This window comes from Taudactylus pleione, unplaced genomic scaffold, assembly GCF_031769625.1.
Source record: "Taudactylus pleione unplaced genomic scaffold, aTauple2 ptg000015l, whole genome shotgun sequence".
NCBI lineage: Eukaryota > Metazoa > Chordata > Amphibia > Anura > Myobatrachidae > Taudactylus > Taudactylus pleione.
In genome coordinates this window covers 12,644,492-12,666,892 of record NW_028284417.1, presented here as the reverse complement: position 1 = coordinate 12,666,892, position 22,401 = coordinate 12,644,492, and the positions used below count along the sequence as shown (strand labels likewise).

General features: G+C 43.6%; 1 protein-coding gene across 4 annotated transcripts in view; it reads right to left on the bottom strand.

Annotated features, from left to right (window-relative positions):
* TTK (TTK protein kinase) overlaps positions 1 to 22,401 on the bottom strand; it is a 131,653-nt gene that overhangs the window by 95,964 nt on the left and 13,288 nt on the right. For all 4 annotated transcript variants that reach the window (XM_088471699.1, XM_088471716.1, XM_088471706.1 and 1 more), the window contains exons 3-9: positions 19,755 to 19,977; positions 18,112 to 18,218; positions 5,435 to 5,578; positions 5,218 to 5,332; positions 5,067 to 5,133; positions 4,853 to 4,950; positions 3,461 to 3,554 (exon numbers count right to left, since the gene is read on the bottom strand). In XM_088471699.1, the coding sequence (XP_088327825.1) occupies positions 3,461 to 3,554; positions 4,853 to 4,950; positions 5,067 to 5,133; positions 5,218 to 5,332; positions 5,435 to 5,578; positions 18,112 to 18,218; positions 19,755 to 19,977 (848 nt within the window). The remainder of the gene's footprint in view (positions 1 to 3,460; positions 3,555 to 4,852; positions 4,951 to 5,066; positions 5,134 to 5,217; positions 5,333 to 5,434; positions 5,579 to 18,111; positions 18,219 to 19,754; positions 19,978 to 22,401) is intronic.

The window sequence follows — 22,401 nt, the reverse complement described above, 5'->3', positions numbered from 1 at the left end:
ACTCCAAGCAGGCACAAGAACAGATTACAATAATACTGAAGACTACTTAGCTGTGTGCTGCAGAGGGAAAGTAGTTTGCTCTGTCCTCCCTCCATGCTGTTCAGGCTTGTGTCCTTTAAAAAGCCGTGATCAGACTTCCTGGGAGCCTGCATTTTGCCACTGGAGAGCAGTGGGAACCAGCAGCCATGGCTCCTCCCCCGTCATACTGAAGCGAGCCTCAATGCTCCTTCCTTCAAGTGTTACTCCCCTCAGTGGGAAAAGCACTTGAGCTGACCCGAATTTACCTACAGCACCTGGTATTCCAAGGTGGTCTCCCATCCAAGTACTAACCAGGCCCAACACTGCATAGCTTCCAAGAACAGCATGTCCAGTGTGGTGTCGCTGTAGGTCTCTCACCTGCGATCAGTCTGTAGTCGGCGATCTCCCCACAGGAGCCGCCGGCAAGATGGCGCCCGCCATCCAGGACCACGTTGACTGCCTGCACCTCTACCAGGTAACAGCAGAGCGCTGTCCCCGGGCTCAGACGGTCTCTTCAGATACCGGAGTCTGTGGAAGGGGGGGGGAATTTAGCGCTCAGCGCCATCCCCCCCCTTAGATGCAGCTCTCCCCGCCGCTTTACACTCCAGCTGTGTGCTGCTATAAGCAGTGCACAGTACCTATAGTAAAAAATAAACATAACATTACAAATAAAGGGAAAAATACGTCAGCTAAACGTGCCTCTCTCCACAGGCACTAAACTTACACTGAAGTCAGGGGTTGCAGAGGGGAGGAGTTATAGATTTCAGTGTTAGTGCCAAATCCACGCCTTCCCTCCTACAACCCATGGTCCAGTGTCCCCCTGCCCAGACGAAAGAGAAAAGAACAGTGGGCCTGAATCAGAGCTAGTCTTTTTTTTTTTTCTTTTTAAAACGGCCTCCTAGCCACTCGCAGCTATAGTGAGCGGCCAGGAAGATGGCCATCAGGCTTGCGACGAGACCCTTGTGGTAGGGTCTCGTTGCAGCAAGCCCCAGAGAGATTTCGGCTCTAACAGATCTCTCCACTGACATCACTTGTGATGTTAGTGGGGCCGGCAGCAAATGGTAGGCGTTCACATGGGAACGCCTCCGTTTGGGCAGCCACCCCCCTGGCCCGCCCACCAAAGGGGGCGTGCTGTCACTCAACATCGACAGCACGCCCCCTTTGGTGCGAGACCCGGAGCGACGGTTTGCCAGTCGCTATACGGGTCTCGTGCATGCGTACGACGGAGCTGGCTCCGTCGTGCGCATGCGCTCTGGACCACCATCGACCCCCTTGCGAGCGCTCAACGCTTGCGACCGGGTCTGAATCAGGCCCAGTATCTCTAACAAATGAGCCTGAGCTAACTCAAGTTAACTTTTTAGTGTCCAGACTCCTCCAGCACAAGCTACACTTCATGGTTTCCACACAGTTCCATCATGGCTAATAGGGAAACCGTTTTGACACTCCTGAAACAAAGGGTGCCTGGATTTTATAGATCTTGCCAGGCAATCTTCCTAAATATATCACTGGCTTTCAAAGAAAGTGGCTTTACAGTGACCGCTCACGTTTTTCTCTACTGTAAATTGACCTGAGCTCTGTCTTCACCAATATAACATTTGTAGAATCTTGTAGAACTACAGATATTTCTACATACACTAATGCTGTAGTCATGCCCAAAACCCCTTCTTGGCACTCCAGTTCCAGTCTGACTCTACTTGCACAGAGTGTATTTTTCCCCCGAAAATGCTTCTTAGTCGCAAATGGATGCAACAAACCACGAGACTGCACAGATTAATTTGATATGTGACACTTGCATATCTGTGTGCAACGGTGTCTAAAACAGCATTTTTTTATGCCAAGGTTTGTTGTGCATTGTATAGAGACTCAATTGCACACAGATACACAAGTGCCACATCAAATGAATCAGTGCAATCTTGTGAAGCAATTTGTCGCAGTTTGTAGCTAAATTTTGGGGCGAAAAAGACTAAGCAGATTCGCTCGGGACCTGGCGGATCACTTGCACCAGGCGTCTCACACCACATGGTGTATTGAAGCTAGGTATATGAGGACACATCTGTATAGTGGCCACATCATAAATGATTATAGTGGACACATCATAAATGAGTTTCCAGCACAATCCTGGAAATGACATAGGATCACGACCAGTAAGTAGGAATCCTTTTACAAAAACCTATAACTTGCCTAAAAGGGAAGGAGGTATGGTGTGGACTGTATGACACCATCCTAATCAGCACTTTCATTTATCCAAACTGAAATCCTTTGTGGGTACAAATGTGATAGGCCTAAAATTGTGAAAAAGACAGAGGGGGGGGGGGGGTCTGGCTGTATAAATTATAACCAGATAATTAAGCATGACAAAGAATGAGAAGATTCACAAAAATAGTTTCAGCATGGCATGAAAGAACCAAACAAATATTTGAACTGACCAATGAGAGCCATGAGAACTGTATTAAATTTGACACTGGAGACACTCGGGTTGCACTGCCTTGAGAAAGCAGCCCACTGGCGAAACGTATGTCGGCGTTTCTGATGTAGCTGCTGGTTACTGCACTATTCCATGCGGCATATGTTACTATAAGAAATCTGTTGATTTAAAATAAAATGTCAACAGATTCATACTTTACAGTGGGTGAGGTGGAAGGGAGGCATTAGTAGCCGTGATGACAGTGAAAGCCGTGGTGCTACGATTAACTGCCCCACTTGCCCTAGGGTACCAGATACCATTAAGACTTAAATTCTTCCCTAACCACTCAGATCTATATAAAAGGGATACTGTTAGTAGAAGTTTGCAACATTTGTATCTATAACCTGCCTGTCACAGACACTAAAAAGTTCATCTGCAAAATTGCTACTTATAAATGGTAATATAATAAAATCTGATAACGCTACTAAGTTAGCTAAATGATACATGAGCAGGTAGAGTTCCTATGCAAGCAATCCCATGCGTATATAGTATCTTAAAATTTCTTTAATGCAGAAAATCTCTTACATGTGGAAGAGAGTATCAGATTTATATATATGAAATATTAAAAAACACAGCCACCTAATTTCCACAGGAGTAAATATTGTCAGCGACCTATACAATAGGGTATCTGACACTAACCTAGAATAATCGGTTGTACTAAAGAAATATAAGGATGTTACATGACCATAAAAGGAATTTTAAAAGCACTTTTCTGAACATTTTTACTTTCACATCTTGACTATTTATAACAATATTTCGCCTCAATTCTGAAAACATTTTAATAGAGTAATAAATATTTACTGATTTTACTAATTTTCCAGAGAAAATTATGTAATTAACAGGCTGACCTAATGAGTGCACCGTAATATATACTCTTGCTTTCTCTGGTTTAGAATATAGTTTCAATCTAGGTGTCAGGACCCAGATTACTACACAGCAAGACAAATTGTTATCAAAAGTAAATCCACATGTTCTAACCTTATTTCCTGAATTATGCAGGTCCTCATCTCCCAAATATTTAGCTTTAGACAAGGCAGGCAAGACAGGCATACGCATAGTACCAAGTGGTTGCCTAGGATAAAGGAAGGAAAAGGAGAAAAAAATATATATATAATCCCATTTAAAATATTTAGCACTGTAATGGGCAATACGCATTCATCTAAGATTTGAAAAATGTCCTCTGTCACCAGATATTTTATTGAATAGCTCAATTTTTTTTTAGAAACCGCATAAACCAGATTTAGCTTTTTTTTTATTTAATGTATATTAAAAACCACACAAGAAACTGATAATGGGAAAGACAAGGAAAAAAAAAAGCCCACCCAGTGTCTGAATTGCTGTAATACGTGTGGTAATACACAACCTATCACGAAAATACAGAAATTTAATAACTAGAATGGTAATGACCAATTTCAAAAAATGTGACTGACGTGAATATAAGGTAAAATACTGTATATACTAACTGCATTACAAATTCATAACCTTATGGCTGTATAAATGATAGCATGTGACAAATACAAATGGTCCTACAAAAGAAAACAAAGTACAAATAGGGAGAAATAAAAAAAAAGAAAAAGAAAAGCAGCTTCATTAAGAAAAATGTAGCTGGACATAAAGGTTATGGGGTTAATCCTATTGCATGCGAAGGGTGATAGTTGCTGTAGCAATGGTGGTAAGACACCAGCAACAGGCCGGCACCATGCACCCTTCGCGGACTGCTCCGAGCCCAAATTTGCTTAATTTTGCTTGGAGTCCTATGGGGCTGCGAGCACTTTTAGCCAAATCCGGGCTGCCGCCAAGTGCGGCCGTTGACTTGCACCCGCGAGTATATCACGTACAATAGGATTGACCCCTACATTTTAACTTATTCTACTTACTGTGTACAGTCCATTTATAGGCAACCTCTGCTTCTCCCTGAATTATTGCCATTTTAACATCTATGGTAGCACTCCCTCAATATATTAATATATAGGCTTTACATATGAATTTATATCCATATCAGATGATAGGGGGTTTATCACACTTTATATTTGAATACATTGCAGAAAGTCAATCCATGCTTTTGTAGGTAACAAGTACCTAAATTCAAGTTGGACAGTCTGGCCATTAAAAGTTAATAGGTGTTAAGGGCTGACATGGAAAGTTTATGCAATTTTTTTATTCTAAACTGTACTAGCACAGTAAAGTAACTACAATATGATGTTGCTATGGGCAACCTCAGCTTCACAACAGAGGTACCAATATAACAATTTGTATAGGCATCATGTGGAACAATTGTGTGAAACATGGAGATAAAACAGCAGTACAATAGTAAAAGTAAAACATTAGATTTTAATATCAAGATGCATATGCCCATTTACTTACACATACCTTTTAGCAATACTTGACATGGAAAGCAGATCATTATTGCCAGTTTCAGCATCTGGAGAAGTTACAGGCTGTACAGGCACTCTACCAAATGGATAGGTCTACCGAACAAAACACACAAACAGTGTGTGAAGAAACCATATTTAAATTGAAAGAAAATCAAAACAAAAAAATAACTGGGTAAACTTATAGGGCTTATGAAGCAATATAGCTTTACCTTGTTAGGCACATTGAGCAGAGGCTTGCTCGGAATATCACACTCTTCCGGTGAACTAAACTTTTCTCTACAAAATCAAACAAACAAAAAAAGGCTCAGTTCAGATCTAGTAAGTAAAAAAACAGTTTAACACATCAATAAAGTTTCATACCCAAATGAAAATCTCATGTTGACGGAGAGCTCGGCAGAACTGTCGCTACTATTTTTCTGTGCTTTCCCCAACACACTGCTCTGAAGATTTTCTCTGTTACATTGGCGCAAAGACACTACAAAAAGAAATCGAACAATATAAAACATTAATCTAATGATCATAACCAAATAAATGATGGCGCTGTTTAAAATAAATATGCACATAAATAGTCACTAACAAGACAAGTTTTCTTTATCTTCTTCAGAAATTAGCTGACTTTTCTTTAACTGCAAGTTCTTCATGGCCAACTCAATCATTTCAGCGGGAACAGCGCCACAGTCCCGTCCTCTCTGGAGTATCTGCTTGCTCTTTTTAGCGTTTCCTAACAAAATGAACGTTAAATGATTAATAGAATACATTATTTGCATGCATTCCTATTTGTTTTCTAATAATTGAAGGCAAACTTATGGGAAAAGTATATAATGTCCAAGGTAATAAATTCGAATGCAAATGCCTTCAAAAAGAGGAATGAAGGTCAAGAAGAACAGTAAGTAGTATCACAAAAGGCAGTGCTTGCAGGCTGCATTGCACTCAGAGTTGCGGGTATGTAATAGGCATGTACATGACCTATACTCCTGTACATAGCACACAGTGTAAATGCTCAGTTTCTGGCACGACGACAGGATGGATACATTATGTTCACGAACCAGCTTTTACACCCAGGTGCTAAATACCACATGTTAAGCAGCAGCCTTGATAGAACTAATGCAAAAAGCAGTAGCAAGAAAAAATTAGCGATATGGTAAGAATTTACCCTCGTTATCTCTTTCTTCGAAGTCCATAAGGAACACAGGGTTGATCTTGGGGGTATAGGTTGGGAACCAAATCCGGGCAGCACGCAGATAAAGCTTTCAGCTCCCAGGAGGCACTGTGTCCACTCTCCCTATAACCCCGCCCCCAGGCCAGAGGCACCGCAGTTTGTAAGTAGCCAAAGGCCGGAGGAGGTAAGAGATAAGATTGGAACACTCAAGAACCATACTCACAGAGAAGGAGACGGGAAAACGGTGACCAGTAACACAGCCCATATGAAGCCAGGTGCGTCAGGGCGGGTGCCCTGTGGACCATTTGGACTTAGAAGAAAGATATAACAAGGGTAAGTTCTTACCATATCATTTTCTTCTTCAGGTTCCATATGGGGTCCACAAGGTTGACCTTGGGTATGTCCCAAAGCAGTCCAATTAAGGGTGGGGAAGCTCCTGCGCTGAGAGGAGAATCCAGCACCCAAAAGAAGCATCCTGAGAGGCAAAAGGTATCCAATGCATAGAACCTTAGAAAGGTCTGGACAGAAGACCACATGGCCACCTTGCAAGGCTGAACAGCCGAGGCGCCACAGCGATCCGCCCACGAGGGGCCCACAGCCCAAGTAGAATAAGCATCAACAGAAACAGAAAGGCCTTCCTATGGACAGGCCCCTGGGATAGTCATCCTTTCCTGTGAAATCCATAGAGCACAAATAAGGAGTCGGATTTCCGGAAGGAACTGGTACGGACCACGTAAATCCTGAGAGGCCGGACCACAGTCAGTCAATGAGGTCACACCAGCCGAGAGGACTGGTGACTGAAATGTCGGTACAATAAGTTCCTGAATAATATGGAACTTAAAAACCACTTTAGGAAGAAACACAGGGCGAGTGCGACTCACAACCCTGTCTTGGTGAAATATCCAGAAGAGGGAGCCACATGAGAACGCTCCCAATCTCAACACTCTCCTGGCAGATGCAAACGCCAAAAGAAAGAGTCTAAGACATAAACCACGTAAGGGCTCTCAAAACTAGTGGTTCAAATGGAGACCCCAAGAGGGCACGAAGAACCACTGCCAAATCCCAAGGAGCCCCTAGGGGGGATAAAGGGAGGTAGAATCCAGAAAACACCCTGAAGGAGAGGCTGGATACCCGAGAGTGGAACAACTCCACATCCGAGCCATACTGACAGTGCAGAGATGTGGCAGAGGGCTAGACCCAAGCCAGCTGGAAGGAATGCCAGAACTTATGGAAATTCTAAACACCTGAGGATCATAGCTACAGGTACGATACCATAAGAATTATGTATGCCACATTCTGTGGTAGATCCCAGCAAAAAGTGGCTTACGTGCTCTAAACATCCCGATGATGACAGATCAAGAGAATCCTTAGGACCACAGTAGGGACGCAGTCAAAGACAAACGATCCAGGTCCAGGGAAAGGCACGGACCCTGAGACAACAGGAACAGATATTGAGGCAGCAGGAACGGAGTGTCGATGGAGAGACTCCGAAATCTAAGTACCAGTGACATCTGGGTCAATCTGGAGCCACCAGCAGGACAGTACCTCTGTCTCGATTGAACTTCTGAAGAACTCATGGAAGAAGGGAGACCAGTGGAAACCGGTACACAAAATGGAAGATCAACCTCACTGACATGTCACTGAAAGTTGCTTCGGTATCTCTAGTTCTGGACCCTAACACCGGCAGTGTGTGAGACAGGAGGCCATGAGGACCACCTCTGGGAGGCCCCCTCTGCTCACTAGGAGTTGAAACCTCTCTTGGAAAAGAAACAAAGTTCCCGTGATGCACGCTGTGACGGCTGAGGAAGTCAGCTTCCCAATGGAGAACTCCCGGAATGAACACTGCAGAGAGGGCCGGGAGCAGACCCTTGGTCTATGTCAGAATTTGTGACATTCCTGTCATTGCTGCCAAACGTCGAGTGTCTCCTAGATGTAAGCCACTGTTGTGACATTGTCGGACTGAACCTTTACAGGTTTACCCTGAAGTATGTGTTAGGCCAGAGTGAGGGCCCTAAGACAGCTCAAAGCTCCAATAAGTTGATGGCAGGGTTGAAATTGACAGACGTCCAACTGCCAAGGTCACTGCGCCCCCAAGACTGGCGCCCGTTGTAAGGATTACCCAGTCCAGGACCCAAAAAGGGGCGACCCTTGGTTAGATGAGATGACCATAGCCACCCAGATAGACAGACGAACCTCCGGAGAGAGCATCATCGTCTGAACATTGATGGAGAAACCCGTTCCACCTGGAGAGGATCAGTTTTTGCAAAGGCCTGGAATGGAACAGAGCATATTCCACCCTTCCGAAGGTAGACACCCTGGATTCCAGAACCCGCATTACTGAGTGTAATGACACTCGTCGACTGTGGAGACATCCGCGCACTCGTAGTTGAAGAGTGGAGATCTTGTCTGACGTCAGAAGGATTCTCCGATTCGGAGAATCCAGCAGGGCTCCCAGATGAATCATATCCTGTGAGGGATTCAGGGAGGCCTTTTTCCCAGTTGATTAACCATTCGTGCTTGTGAAAGAAAGCAATGGGTAAACTGGAAATGGCATTGAAGTACCTTGGTGATCCTGCTAAGAGCAGGAGGCAGTCCAGATACAGGTGCAGTCGGATACCCTGAACAGGTGGGCTGTCATAAAAGCCATAAATCTGGTAAACCCCAGTAGGGCTTTGGACAGTCCAAAGGGCAGAAACTAATAAAAACAAAGCGCTATCAATACAATCCAGGACAATAGGTATACATACACAGTAATACGTAATTCTAGCGCTGCAAGGCCAAAAAATACCTACTGTGAAGGTATCAAACTAGAACAAATAATATAGTCTTGCACAGCTAGAAATAGTAATCAAAAATTATTTAATAATAATAATATTGTAAAAGCACAGATAAACATACATAATTATATGATATCGATATCAACATTCTAAAAAACATAACAGCATAAAAAATGGATATCTAATCCAAATATAGTGTAATGAATAAAACAAACAGTGTAGCTCCTCATATGACAATCAATAACTTTGTATCAAGTCAATCGTGGGTCTCCAATGAGAGGAAACAAAAAGTGTCTATTTGAGGTATAATAGAATTCCTAATATAGAGCAAACAATTCAGTTAGTGTACTGAGTGATCCTGCTAATTAGATGATGCCAGCTGGTACAATGCACTCACGGTTCAGTAGACAGGTCCGGTATTTTGATACAAGCCGTAGGGACTTAGATAGGCTGCGGCCAGGAATATTCCTTGCCAATTAAATAGCGTGTGCACACAAGTATTGTCCAAATAACTATGTCCTCGGACTAGTGCAGGGACTGGGAATCCACTTACAACTGTATCTGGGTGGATAGTAGCTCTCCAGAGCTGTAGGACACTGATTCGGATTGAAACAGCCGGTGATTGAATGTCCTCTCGGCAGGGTGATACGTTACTCTGTCTGTGTGTAACACAGACCGCCACCAAAGGCAGTATTGTGAACAGGGACAGCGAATGCTGTCAGCGGGAGCGGCACGAGTGGCAGTATAGGCCGGTAATTTAAATGTCCTCTCAGTAGGATAATAAGCTTTGCTCCGTCTGTGTGCAACACAGACCGCCGGCAATAAGCAGTAACTGTGGGCAGGGACAGCAGCTGCTGTCAGCAGGAGCAGCACGAGTGGCTGTGTTAATCCGGCACAGATGAATGTCAGGTGATGGTTAGCCCATACATACCGCCAGTACGTACTGGTATAAAAAAGCAGGAGCAGCGGTGACTGTAAACGGGAGCAGCAGGATAGCCGTGTTCTTCCAGCACGAATAGAGGTCGAATGGTATTAACCCTTAACGCGTTTCGTCACCGACACGTGACTCTCAAAAGGTGTATCTCCAGACCTCAAATGAACCTTATATACGGCCTCTATTAAATACTAACAGGTGCAAAATTGGCTTGATACAATCTCCTTGCTATTATAAGGAGATATGGAATTCCACAAATAGTATTCATTCAAAGTTATAATTACTATTCACACAGTTGCAGTAGACATCCAAAAAACATATGTAAATATAAATACACAATGTTGACAGGAAAAAAATATATAAAAGGAAAAAAAAAATAAAAAAAGGGAGAGAACAAAAAAATGTAAAGTTGATAAAAAACAAACAAAAAAAATTATAATAATAACATATTGGCAGATAAATATAACAAAAATGTATTAAAATATAAAAATTATTATCTACTTTAGCCAGATACCGCAAAAAAACATCTAGATTATATGAATTCCATTTCGAACACAAAAAAAAGGGATTCTGATGGAGAAACAATTATACAAAAAAATAGAGAAGTAAACACATAAAAGTGTATATCTCCACAAGGGACCTATTCTCATCTATTCTCACTAAGTAATAGTCATAATTAGGGGGTGAGACATATTACATGTCAAAAAACATACATAGAGACACAATCAGATAATAAACTATTTATCATATCCATCACATATAAAGGAACAAACAAGTACCAAAGACAAAAAGACAAACATGAATCTAACTCATTGTAAGCTTGTGAGCAGGGCCCTCTTACCCTTATGTATGTCATGTATGTATGTCTTATACAACCCAGTATAATTTTAATCTTGATTCAAATTGTAAAGCGCAACGGAATTTGCTGCGCTATATAAGAAACTGTTAATAAATAAATAAACTCATGGATCTAATTAGTTACAGAAGATGGTATAATGAAAAAGAGAAGACAGAAGCACACATTCAAGGGTCAAATTCTATAAATTCATTCAGTCCCTCGGGAACGAGAGTCCTAAGTTTATGTATCCAGAAGTTTTCCCTAATACATAATTTTTTTAATCTATCGCCTCCCCGGAGTGTAGGTTTAATCCATTCTATTCCTACCAGGGATAATCCAAGTGGATTTCTCCCATGTAATTCTACAAAGTGTCTAGAAAAACCATGTGTACAAACACCTCTTAGGATATTCCTCCTATGTTCGAGGAATCTTATTTTCAGACACGTGAAGTTCTACCTACATAAATTAATTTACACTTACATATCAGCACATATACAACAAAGGTGGACCTACAAATTATATGTGACTGTATCTCAAAAGATTCATCATCTCCAGAGGTGCTAAAAAAATGTGTTGTTCTTAATAAAAGAACAAGTGATACAGTTTGTAGCCCCACATTTGTAGCATCCCTTAACTTTGCTTGGTAACCAAGATGAATGAGAAGTCAACGAAGATGTTAAAGACTTTCTTTTGTCGGTAAAAAAAAAAAAAGAGGTTTTATTATTCCGATATACTAGTAAATCCTCCCTATTTAGATTCCTGGTTTCTTTTATAGCTGTTTCTAAGAGGTGTTCAAGATATCCTTTAGATCTAAAACTATCAACTAACTCTCTTGCTTGTTCTTCAAAAGATTCGTTGTTGGTACAATGATTCACTTTTATGTGTTTACTTCTCTATTTTTTTGTATAATTGTTTCTCCATCAGAATCCCTTTTTTTTGTGTTCGAAATGGAATGCATATAATCTAGATTTTTTTTGCGGTATCTGGCTAAAGTAGATAATTTTTATATTTTAATTAATTTTTGTTATAATAATTAACATATTGGCAGATAAATATAATTTTTTTTTTATCAACTTTAAATTTTTTTGTTTATTTTCTCCCTTTTTTATTATTTTTTTTCCTTATAGATTATCTTTTTCCTGTCAACATTGTGTATTTATATTTATATATGTTTTTTGGATGTCTACTGCAACTGTGTGAATAGTAATTATAACTTTGAATGAATACTATTTGTGGTATTCCATATCTCCTTATAATAGCAAGGAGATTGTATCAAGCCAATTTTGCACCTGTTAGTATTTAACATTTTATTTTGTTAAGTTTGCACCTTTTAGCACTTAATAAAGGCCTTATATAAGGTTCATTTGAGGTCTGGAGATACACCTTTTGAGAAAGTCACGTGTCGGTGACGAAACGCGTTAAGGGTTAATACCATTCGACCTCTATTCGTGCTGGAAGAACACGGCTACTCTGCTGCTCCCGTTTACAGTCACCGCTGCTCCTGCTTTTTTATACCAGTACGTACTGGCGGTCTGTATGGGCTAACCATCACCTGACATTCATCTGTGCCGGATTAACACAGCCACTCGTGCTGCTCCTGCTGACAGCAGCTGCTGTCCCTACCCACAGTTACTGCTTATTGCCGGCGGTCTGTGTTGCACACAGACGGAGCAAAGCTTATTATCCTACTGAGAGGACATTTAAATTACCGGCCTATACTGCCACTCGTGCCGCTCCCGCTGACAGCATTCGCTGTCCCTGTTCACAATACTGCCTTTGGTGGCGGTCTGTGTTACACACAGACAGAGTAACGTATCACCCTGCCGAGAGGACATTCAATCACCGGCTGTTTCAATCCGAATCAGTGTCCTACAGCTCTGGAGAGCTACTATCCACCCAGATACAGTTGTAAGTGGATTCCCAGTCCCTGCACTAGTCCGAGGACGCTCGGGCGGAAGAATTATTTTTTGGACAATACTTGTGTGCACACGCTATTTAATTGGCAAGGAATATTCCTGGCCGCAGCCTAAGTCCCTACGGCTTGTATCAAAATACCGGACCTGTCTACTGAACCGTGAGTGCATTGTACAAGCTGGTATCATCTAATTAGCAGGATCACTCAGTACACTAACTGAATTGTTTGCTCTATATTAGGAATTCTATTAAACCTCAAATAGACACTTTTTGTTTCCTCTCATAGGAGACCCACGATTGACTTGATACAAAGTTATTGATTGTCATATGAGGAGCTACACTGTTTGTTTTATTCATTACACTATATTTGGATTAGATATCCATTTTTTATGCTATGTTTTTTAGAATGTTGATATCGATAAATATATATATTTATATTTATTTCTGTGCTTTTACAATATTATTATTACATAATTTTTGATTTCTATTTCTAGCTGCGCAAGACTATTATTGTTTGTTAGTCCAAAGGGCAGAGCCTGAAAATTGGAAGTGTTGCTGTGGCACAGCAAACCTGAGATAACGCTGATGAGAGGGCTCTATAGGTACCTGAATATCCAGCGATACCATAAAGTCCCCAGGTTCCATAGCTCGGATGATGGAGCGTAGGAGTTTCCTCCTGAACCTAGGCACCTTTAGGAATTGGTTCAGGGATTTCAGATAGAAGATAGGCCAATGAGGACCATTCTGCCTCTGAACCAGAAAGAAAGTAGAACAACCAGTTCCTCGCCAAGATAGTGGGACTGGCATAATTACCCCTGCTTACTGCAAGGACTGTATAAGCTTTCTGGATTTGTAAAGCCTTGTTCGGGTCTGAAGAAGGGCATGTGTAGCAAATCATGTGGGGAGGCCATCTGAGCAATGAGAGGGCTTACCCAATGAGAGACCCCATCTCTTACCCAAGCATCCGTGGTGACTTGACACCAACACTGAAAAGTCGTCATCTCACTCTGGGATCCCCCAGATGAAGGCCTGTCCCGTCACGCTTACAGTTTATCCTCTGGTTTAGAAGCAGGGCGTCTGGAGTTCCAGGTCTGCTTGGTTCCGGGTATGGCGGCCCTCGTGGAGGAAGACAGCCTAGGAAAGGACTGGCCTTTAGGCTTTCCCTGAGAACAAAAGGACTTAACAGATGTAGTCCGAAGCCTTGTAGTGGAAGTAGCTGAAGGCGGAAATGTTGTTTGTGATACTGCCAACATTGCTACAATCTTGTCAAGGTCAGGGCCAAACAAGATCTCCACATTATAAGGTAATCCATTTTAAAACCTATCTTGGAGTCCACCTCTGCCTTCCAGGAGAGCAGCCATAGGGTATGGCGAGCAGATACAGTTGCGGACGAAATCCCGAAGTTTAGGAGACTGGCATTCAATGTTGTTACTCCAACAAATGAAAACTGCATCTTGAATGTGAACAGCAAGACATCTGATCCCCAGAAGTTTGAGGGAAAAAAAGGTCTACAAATGCATCAGCCCATCTCTCAATAGCATTAGCCACCCAAGCGATAGCCATGATTGGACAGGCAACAGCCCCCGAAAGCGAGTAAATGGATTTAAGGCAAAGCTACCACCTACGTATCCGTAAAATCCATCTGGGCAGGGATGGGTGGTGTAGTAGTGCTCTTAATCAGACGAGTAACTGGAGAATCCACCCCAGGTGGTGATTCCTATTACTTGCAATGACCCTCAGGGAATGGGTAACATGAGGCCAAAAGCTTTTGTGATACCTCCTATCTGGCGATTGCCAGACCCCCGCCATGTGATCCACTCGTTGGTCAGAGAGGGGGAAAAACAGCCGAAGACACTTTAATGCTTAAACTGAGGGTGATAAGATTTAGGTGCAGGTTCGACATCCTCTATAACTAGGATGTACTAGACCGCTCGAGTGAAAGGAATAGGAGTCGACACATCATCCAGTTCACCCTTGGCTGACGATCTGTTAGACAGCAGTGCAGACTGGGAAGTAACCTCAGGGCGTTTATTACGCCATCTTGTGTTCCTTAGAAACTACATCCACCCAGGGAGGCTGTTGTGGTAATCCCTGCAAGGGAAAAGACACAGACTGTTGTGGTACCTGAGGAAATTGCATGTGCTGTGAAGAACCCCAGTAGGGAGCAATAGTCTGTCACAGGGGTAAACTGCAAGAACTGCGAGATACCCTGAGAGGGAAGGGTAGCATGTTGAGGAAACTCCAAGTGGGTTATAACTATGGGGGCCGCCAGGCAATCCACAATGGAGGCCAGGGTCTTGAGAAACAAACCGCCCAAGGGAGTACCTTAAAGGGGCCCGGCACCTGATGGCACCTTAGACATAACCCTTCCTGAGTCAAATCCTCCGTACTCACACCTGCAGCACATGACTTGCAGGAAAGCAAAAATGGGTGCAGTATTGTGCTCTATTTCCTGGTCAGATCATACCTGACTAACAATCATTGTGGAAATATCAAGCAGCGCTATACTGATCCTGACTGGCGCTAAGATTAGCTGCAGGGACCCACTATCAGCGTATGCAACACACAGTTCCACCTAAAATATGGAAACGTGCAGCACGCAACAGTATGTGACCGATCTCACAAATATTGGCAAGTATATATATGTGAGATCTCAGAACCACCCTAAGTACACCTGTATTAGGGCAGATTGTAAAGGAAAGGGATAGATATACACTGACAGGTGAGAGAATAAAGCACAGACAGTCAGCACTAGCACAAGTCACATACAATGCAGAAATATATATATACATAAACATTACATACAATATTCTGCAAATGGCACTACAATCAACTGCCCAGATTCAGTGTCTGGGAAGGCTACAGTGCATCCGGAAAGTATTCACAACGCTTCACTTTTTCCACATTTTGTTATGTTACAGCCTTATTCCAAAATGGAAATTAATTTTGTCCTCAAAAGTCTACACACAATACCCCATAATGACGTGCAAAAAGTTTTTGAGATTTTTGCAAACGAAAAAAAAAACCCACTAAGAAATCACATGTACAGAAGTATTCACGGCCTTTGCCATGAAGCTCAAAATTGAGCTCAGGTGCATCCTGTTTCCACTGATCATCCTTGAGATGATCCTACAGCTTAATTGGAGTCCACCTGTGGTAAATTCAGTTGATTGGACATTATTATCTATAATAATATAATATATAAGGTCCCACACTTGACAGTGTATGTCAGAGCACAAAACAAGCAAGGAATTGTCTGTAAACCTCCTAGACAGGATTGTCTCGAGGCACAAATCTGGAGAAGGGTACAGAAAAATATCTGCTGCTTTGAAGGTCCCAATGAGCACAGTGGCCTCCATCATCCGTAAATGGAAAAAGTTCGGAACCACCAGGACTCTTCCTAGAGTTGGCCGGTCATCTAAACTGAGCGATCAAGGGAGAAGGCCCTAGTCAGGGAGGTGACCAAGAACCCAATTGGCACTCTGTCAGAGCTACAGCATTCCTCTGTGGAGAGAGGTGAACCTTCTAGAACAGGGATGGGGAACCTCAGGCCCGGGGGCCGTATAAGGCCCCCGGAATCATTTGGTCTGGCCCTCTGAGCTTTTTTCTGCTAGCCTCATCTGATTAGCAGGGTGCCCAGAATGGCACCCTGCAGCCAGAATCTATGCAGTTGTGCCTCCTGGAGCATCCTTAGAATGCTTCAGAAGGTCACACCGCTGCCCTTACAGCTCCCCGGAGCATCATCAGGATGCTCTGGGCATTGCTGTAAACACCAGTAATTGTGGCCCCACTCCTTGTGACGTCATATGAAGAGGGGGCGTGGTCTGCACCAGGCCTGCGAATAATCTTATATATATCAAAATGGCCCTCGGCAGAAAAAAGGTTCCCCACCCCTGTTCTAGAAGGACAACCATCTCTGCAGCAATCCACCAATCAGGCCAGTATGGTAGAGTGGCCAGACAGAAGCCACTCCTTAAGAACATGGCAGCCCGCCTGGAGTTTGCCAAAATGCACCTGAAGGACTCTCAGGCCATGAGAAAGAAGAAAAATATAAATAACTTTGGCGTGAATGCCAGGCGTTATGTTTGGAGGAAACCAGGCACCACTCATCACCAGGCCAATACCATCCCTACAGTGAAGCATGGTGGTGGCAGCATCATGCTGTGGGGATGTTTTTCAGCGGCAGGAACTGGGAGACTAGTCAGGATAGAGGGAAAGATGAATGCAGCAATGTACAGAGACATCCTGGATGAAAACCTGCTCCAGAGCGCTCTTGACCTCAGACTGGGGCGACGGTTCATCTTTCAGCAGGTTAACGACCCTAAGCACACAGGCAAGATATCAAAGGAGTGGTTTCAGGACAACTCTGTGAATGTCCTTGAGCGGCCCAGCCAGAGCCCAGACTTGAATCCAATCCAACATCTCTGGAGAGATCTGAAAATGGCTGTGCACCGATGCTTCCTATCCAACCTGATGGAGCTTGAGAGATGCTGCAAAGAGGAATGGGCGAAACTGCCCAAAGATAGGTGTGCCAAGCTTGCAGCATCATATTCCAAAATACTTGAGGCTGTAATTGCTGCCAAAGGTGCATTAACAAAGTATTGAGCAAAGGTTGTGAAAACTTACGTACATGTGATTTCTTAAATTTCTTTCTTTTTTTATTACATTTGCAAAAAAAGATTTTATACGTTGTCATTATTGGGTATTGTGTGTAGAATTTTGAGGACAAAAATTTATTTTCCATTTTGGAATAAGGCTGTAACATGTGAATACTTTCCAGATGCACTGTATAGCGCTGTGTACACTGACCCAATAGGCGAGGTACGCAGGGGAACTGGACCAACTGCCGTCCTAGGAGATCTGCAATGAACCGGAGATAACATGGCTGCCAGAAACCTCAGAGGAAGCGTGGCCCAAGGAGGAATAGCTCACCGACACCAGACCTTAGCCTGGAAAGGCGCGCTGAGGGGAGGAGCCGCTGTAACAGGGAAGCATGCCTCCCCTGGCCGGCTATTAACCCCCGGCACACCGGCTTCCTGCTGCTGAACTATAATTCCCTGGTGGTCTAGTGTACACGCGGGGTATGCCTCCCGATAGTACTGCCGCCGTTCTGTCCCCAGAGGCAGGAGGCAAAGACTGCATATACCCGTGGGTCACTGCAAGCGGTGACCCGCGATCTTACCTGTTCCCCGGCAATCCGGCAGCACTCCCCAGACCTGTACTGGCCTCGTGGCGACGGCGGGGTGTAGGAGCGGCAGGTTGGACATCCAATGGATAGTCCAACGCTGCCGCTCTGAAGAGTTCCAAAAATAAAAAACTTAGCTTAGGGACTGCTAATCAGCCCCCCTGCGCAAACTGTGACCGACTCCAGTTGGGCACCAACTTAAAACTGAGGTGCTTCTGGCTTGGGGGCGGGGTTATAGGGAGAGTGGACCCAGTGCATCCTGGGAGCTGCAAGCTCTAACTGTGTGGTGCCCGGATTTGGTTCCCAACATATACCCCAAGGTCAACCCTGTGGACCCTGAAGAAGGAATATGTAAATTTACTCCATATGAACATTTCACAACATTACTGCCAATTGTGGGCCTATACATTGACATTCACAGACCGGGCGAGAGCATTATCTCATTACCTTCTGCTTGTTCAAACTGGGCAAAAGCAGCATGCACAAAAGCAAATTTCTTGCAGTTTAGTCTTGCAAGCTGGAACTGGTCACGTGCTTCTTCTGGGTCCAAAATACTAAAATGTGTTAATAAATGGATTCAAAATCAATACACTGCAAGTATACATAATTATATGGCTACTACCAGTTTGTGCAACATTCTCACGGTCTCACGTAAAGACAAATTCCTTAAACTGTCACTATCATGAAACTGATCAGAGTATACGGCAGTTATGCCTAAACGCATCATGTTCTATTGGCTTTAGTAAAAATGCCAGGCCTTACACTGAACTCTACAAAGATACAAAAATCCCATTTCATACATACTGAAATACTCATGTCCTGTTCAAGAGGCATTAAAATACTTGGCAGACGTGATTTTAAAACCTAATTCTGAGAAACCAGAAGGCCTCCTCAAATCAAATTGCTCCTAACTTACCAACTAAATAACTGCCTCTTTCAGTTAATGGATTCAAAGGGCGGAATTCAATTATTTCGAGCCGCTATCGCGCCCGACGGAGCTATTCTATTCTTGCTCCTGTCGGGCGCGATCAGCAGCCAGCGCTACATTTCAGCTCGCACCCCCTGGGGGATGAGAGCTGAAATGTGCGAAAAGTGACATGTTTGGGCGCCCAAACATCACTTTTCGCGATCGCGCCCAGCACTTTGGTCGGGTTTAGCTGCTTTACGCGGCTAAACCTGACCTCTATGGGCGCGATGAGCGCGAACATCTTGGACAATTGTATAGCGGCCCGCGATCTCCTGTCACTTTAGACGGGAGATGCAGGCCGCGAATACAATTGAATTCCGCCCACAGTGTGCAAAAGCTTGATCTCTATTCCAGACGGCCCTGCTTGTTCGCTCACTAACATGTAGAGATATATACACACACACACTCCGGGGCAAGCTTGTAGGCCACCTGTAAAAAACAATATTTAACACTTTAATAACAATTACCCCCGCACCGACTGCCACTAGTACTGGTGCAGCATAATGGAAAATAGGGGGAACCCCACACCATTTTCCTTCTATTTTGAAATACCAGCTCAGACTGGGAGTGTCGAGGCTATTTATGTATTAAGGGGGTGGGTGATCCATGCTTTAATTTTTTTTATTTGAAACTTAAACACACTATTCATAATATAAAACATGCACAGATCATAGTGATGTGTGAATTGCCTTAAAACCAATGCAGTATGGCGGCAGAATCTATAGTAAAGGGGGAATTCGACAGTGTTTTAGACGGTTGAAATCTATTGAAGATTTATTAATCAAATCCGATGGTTAGTAAATACTGTATTTTTAGGCAGCAATCCGACGGCGATGTCCAGTGGATTGCAATTAATGACAAACACTACTCTTAGTAATTTTACCTCACAGATTCCATTGGTACCTGTTTTTAACAGCATTTTCTACACATTATCTCATCACTATCTACATGGGAATACCATTGTATCTAGACCTGGCATAAAACGCCAGACACAACATACATGAGTGTCAGTAACACAAAGAGCAAATATATATTTTTCTAAAAATATTAAAAATACTTGCAAATAGATCCTCTCTATACCATGTCTTTTTGTACATGTTATAGATTAAAATTTTAGACTTACGCTTTTAACTCAGCAAAGCGAACCAAGATTTTAGCATAGCTCTCACTGCGACTGTGCTTTTCTGCAGATAGCGATCCAACAGCTAGACTGTAACTGTCAATCAGTTTATTGAGTAGTATCTGATCACTTTGCGGCAGGCCTGTGTTCTCCAATTTTAAAAGGGAAGTCAGCCATTCTTCTGGTGTCTTTGGTGTTAGTAGACTGCTAAACACACCAGAGTGCTCTTAGAAGAATAAACAAAATAAAAACAAATTCATATTTTCTGGTAATCCTAGTACAGCTACAGCTAGAACGAAGAGGGATAACAAAAATATGATTGGAATATAAGGCTCGATTCAGACCCACTCGCTAGATGCGTTCGCACGCACCCAGCGTATGCAAATCCAAAGTCAGGCGAGGCATTAGCATGCCCACTAATTATTGGCGTGTGATCGCGTTGTCTATGCAGATGACCACCAGCCTGTCTTAAGAAGCCCATTAATGGAAGTCATCTCCAGGAAGTGTATGCAACCATAGGTAACATCGAGTACCATCGGGTGCGATCACAGTACTTGTGGTTGACCATACCCCACAGCAAGCACTGCGAGTGCTTCAGTGTGAAATACAACCAAGTGACGTGTACTATGATGCTCTGTGATAATTATGCACGCCTCTGAAACGGCGTTGAGACACTCAGCCACACCTGCGTTCACACCACCACTCCCCCGTCTCCATCAGCCAAGCCGTTACCAACCACAAACGGCTTGTCCTGTCACTCAGTGTAGCGACTATTCACCGGCGGTGACCGGGTCACCACACATTTCGCCACCCGCGGGACACTGCGACCCGCGGGTGCAGACGGCACCCGCAGGCTGTGAGGGCAGGGCGCTTTGTGCCTTCCTTCTGGTCTATTATAACTAGGGATGTGCAGGCTCGGATAGGTTCGAGTTTGCACGTGGAGTTCGGATTTTTCCCTCCAAAAAAACGGAACTCAGAACGAGGCAAAACGTCATCTTACATGGACGAACATCATCATTCCTGGTCTTTTGTCCAGGAATGATGATGTTCGTCCATGTAAGATGACGTTTTGCCTCGTTCTGAGTTCCGTTTTTTTGGAGGGAAAAATCCGAACTCCACGTGCAAACTCGAACCTATCCGAGCCTGCACATCCCTAATTATAACACACACATATATATATATATCCATCCCGCAAGGCTGTTTCAGCGGGGCGCCGTGTCCTGCCCTATTTCTGAAGGGCAGAAAGCACCCTGCCACAGCACCCCGCTGTCCTCCACCCACAGGCCGCAGTGTCCCACGGGTGGGGAAAACGACAGAGCAGCGGTCACCGCCGGTGAATGAAAGCCAGGCGCAGGCATCCATTCACAGTGACTGCGGCACTTGGGGACTGTCTGGTGTGTCCGTAAGTGCCGGACACACCCCCAAGAGTGACAAAAAGGGAATGCGTTGAAAAGACACGCCCACTTTTCATTGGCCACACCCCTTTTCGGGCGCACTCAAGTGCCCTAACTCTAGGTCCGGCGCCCTATCTGCCACCGGACCTAGAGTGAACGCACACAAACTCGGCACTTGCATGCTTTGCAAACTGCAAGTCCTTTGAATACAGGGAATGTTGGTTCCAAAATATTGCGATAATTTGTTAAGCTGACCACCACTTCACGGTCATTCCCATCTGGACAGTCCCTACACTGATTCTCAGATACAGGATCTTGATCTGCCGCCTTTGGCTCAAGCTTGCATACATTTTAAAGATGAATATGGGTGCTGGCTTAAAGAGACATCACTTGGTGTATTGCAATATTTTGGAACCAACATTCCCTGTATTCCAAGGAGTTGCAGTTTGAAAAGCATGTGAGTGCAGAGTTTGTCTGATATTTTTTATGTAGATGGTGTGGTCACATACCAAGGGCACCCCAGATGGTTGAGTACCGTGGATTAAGCCTGTCGTTTATTTCAATTTTGTGGTCACACTTGCTAGGGCACCCTGTTTTTCAAATGTAAGACACTTTTTTTCTTTTTCCAGGTGCTTATTAACTGATATCCCTGGGTGTGGTCCTGTCTCTTTAAGCCAGGACCCATATTCATGTTTAAAATGTATGCAAGCTTGAGCCAAAAGTGGCAGAACGAGATCATTTATCTGAGAATCAGTGTAGGGACTGGCCAGATGGGAATGACCGTGAAGCGGTGGTCAGCTTAACAAATTATTGCAATATTTTCGAACCAACATTACCTGTATTCAAAGGAGTTGCAGTTTGAAAAGCATGTGAGTGCAGAGTTTGTATGATATATTTTATGTAGATGATGTGGTCACATACCAAGGGCACCCCAGATGAAGGGCAATCCGTCAGCTGTGCATTAACTATCCTTAGACACCATGGCGCAAACAGACAGTCTGTGCACACTGGTGTTCAGAAGTAAAACCATGCCATACTTACGGTAACCCCGACATTGTGTATTTTTGTTCATAGCCCTATGGGGCAGCGGAAGAAATTGCACGATTTCAAAGCGATTTGGTGTGCCATTTCAACAGCATATTGTGGGTGTTGCCCACCACTGAATCGACCCCACTGAGAATAATTTTCATTTTAAAGGGAAAGTTCATCTTTAAAATCCACATAATGAAGAGGGTACACAGCATCAACTTTGTAAA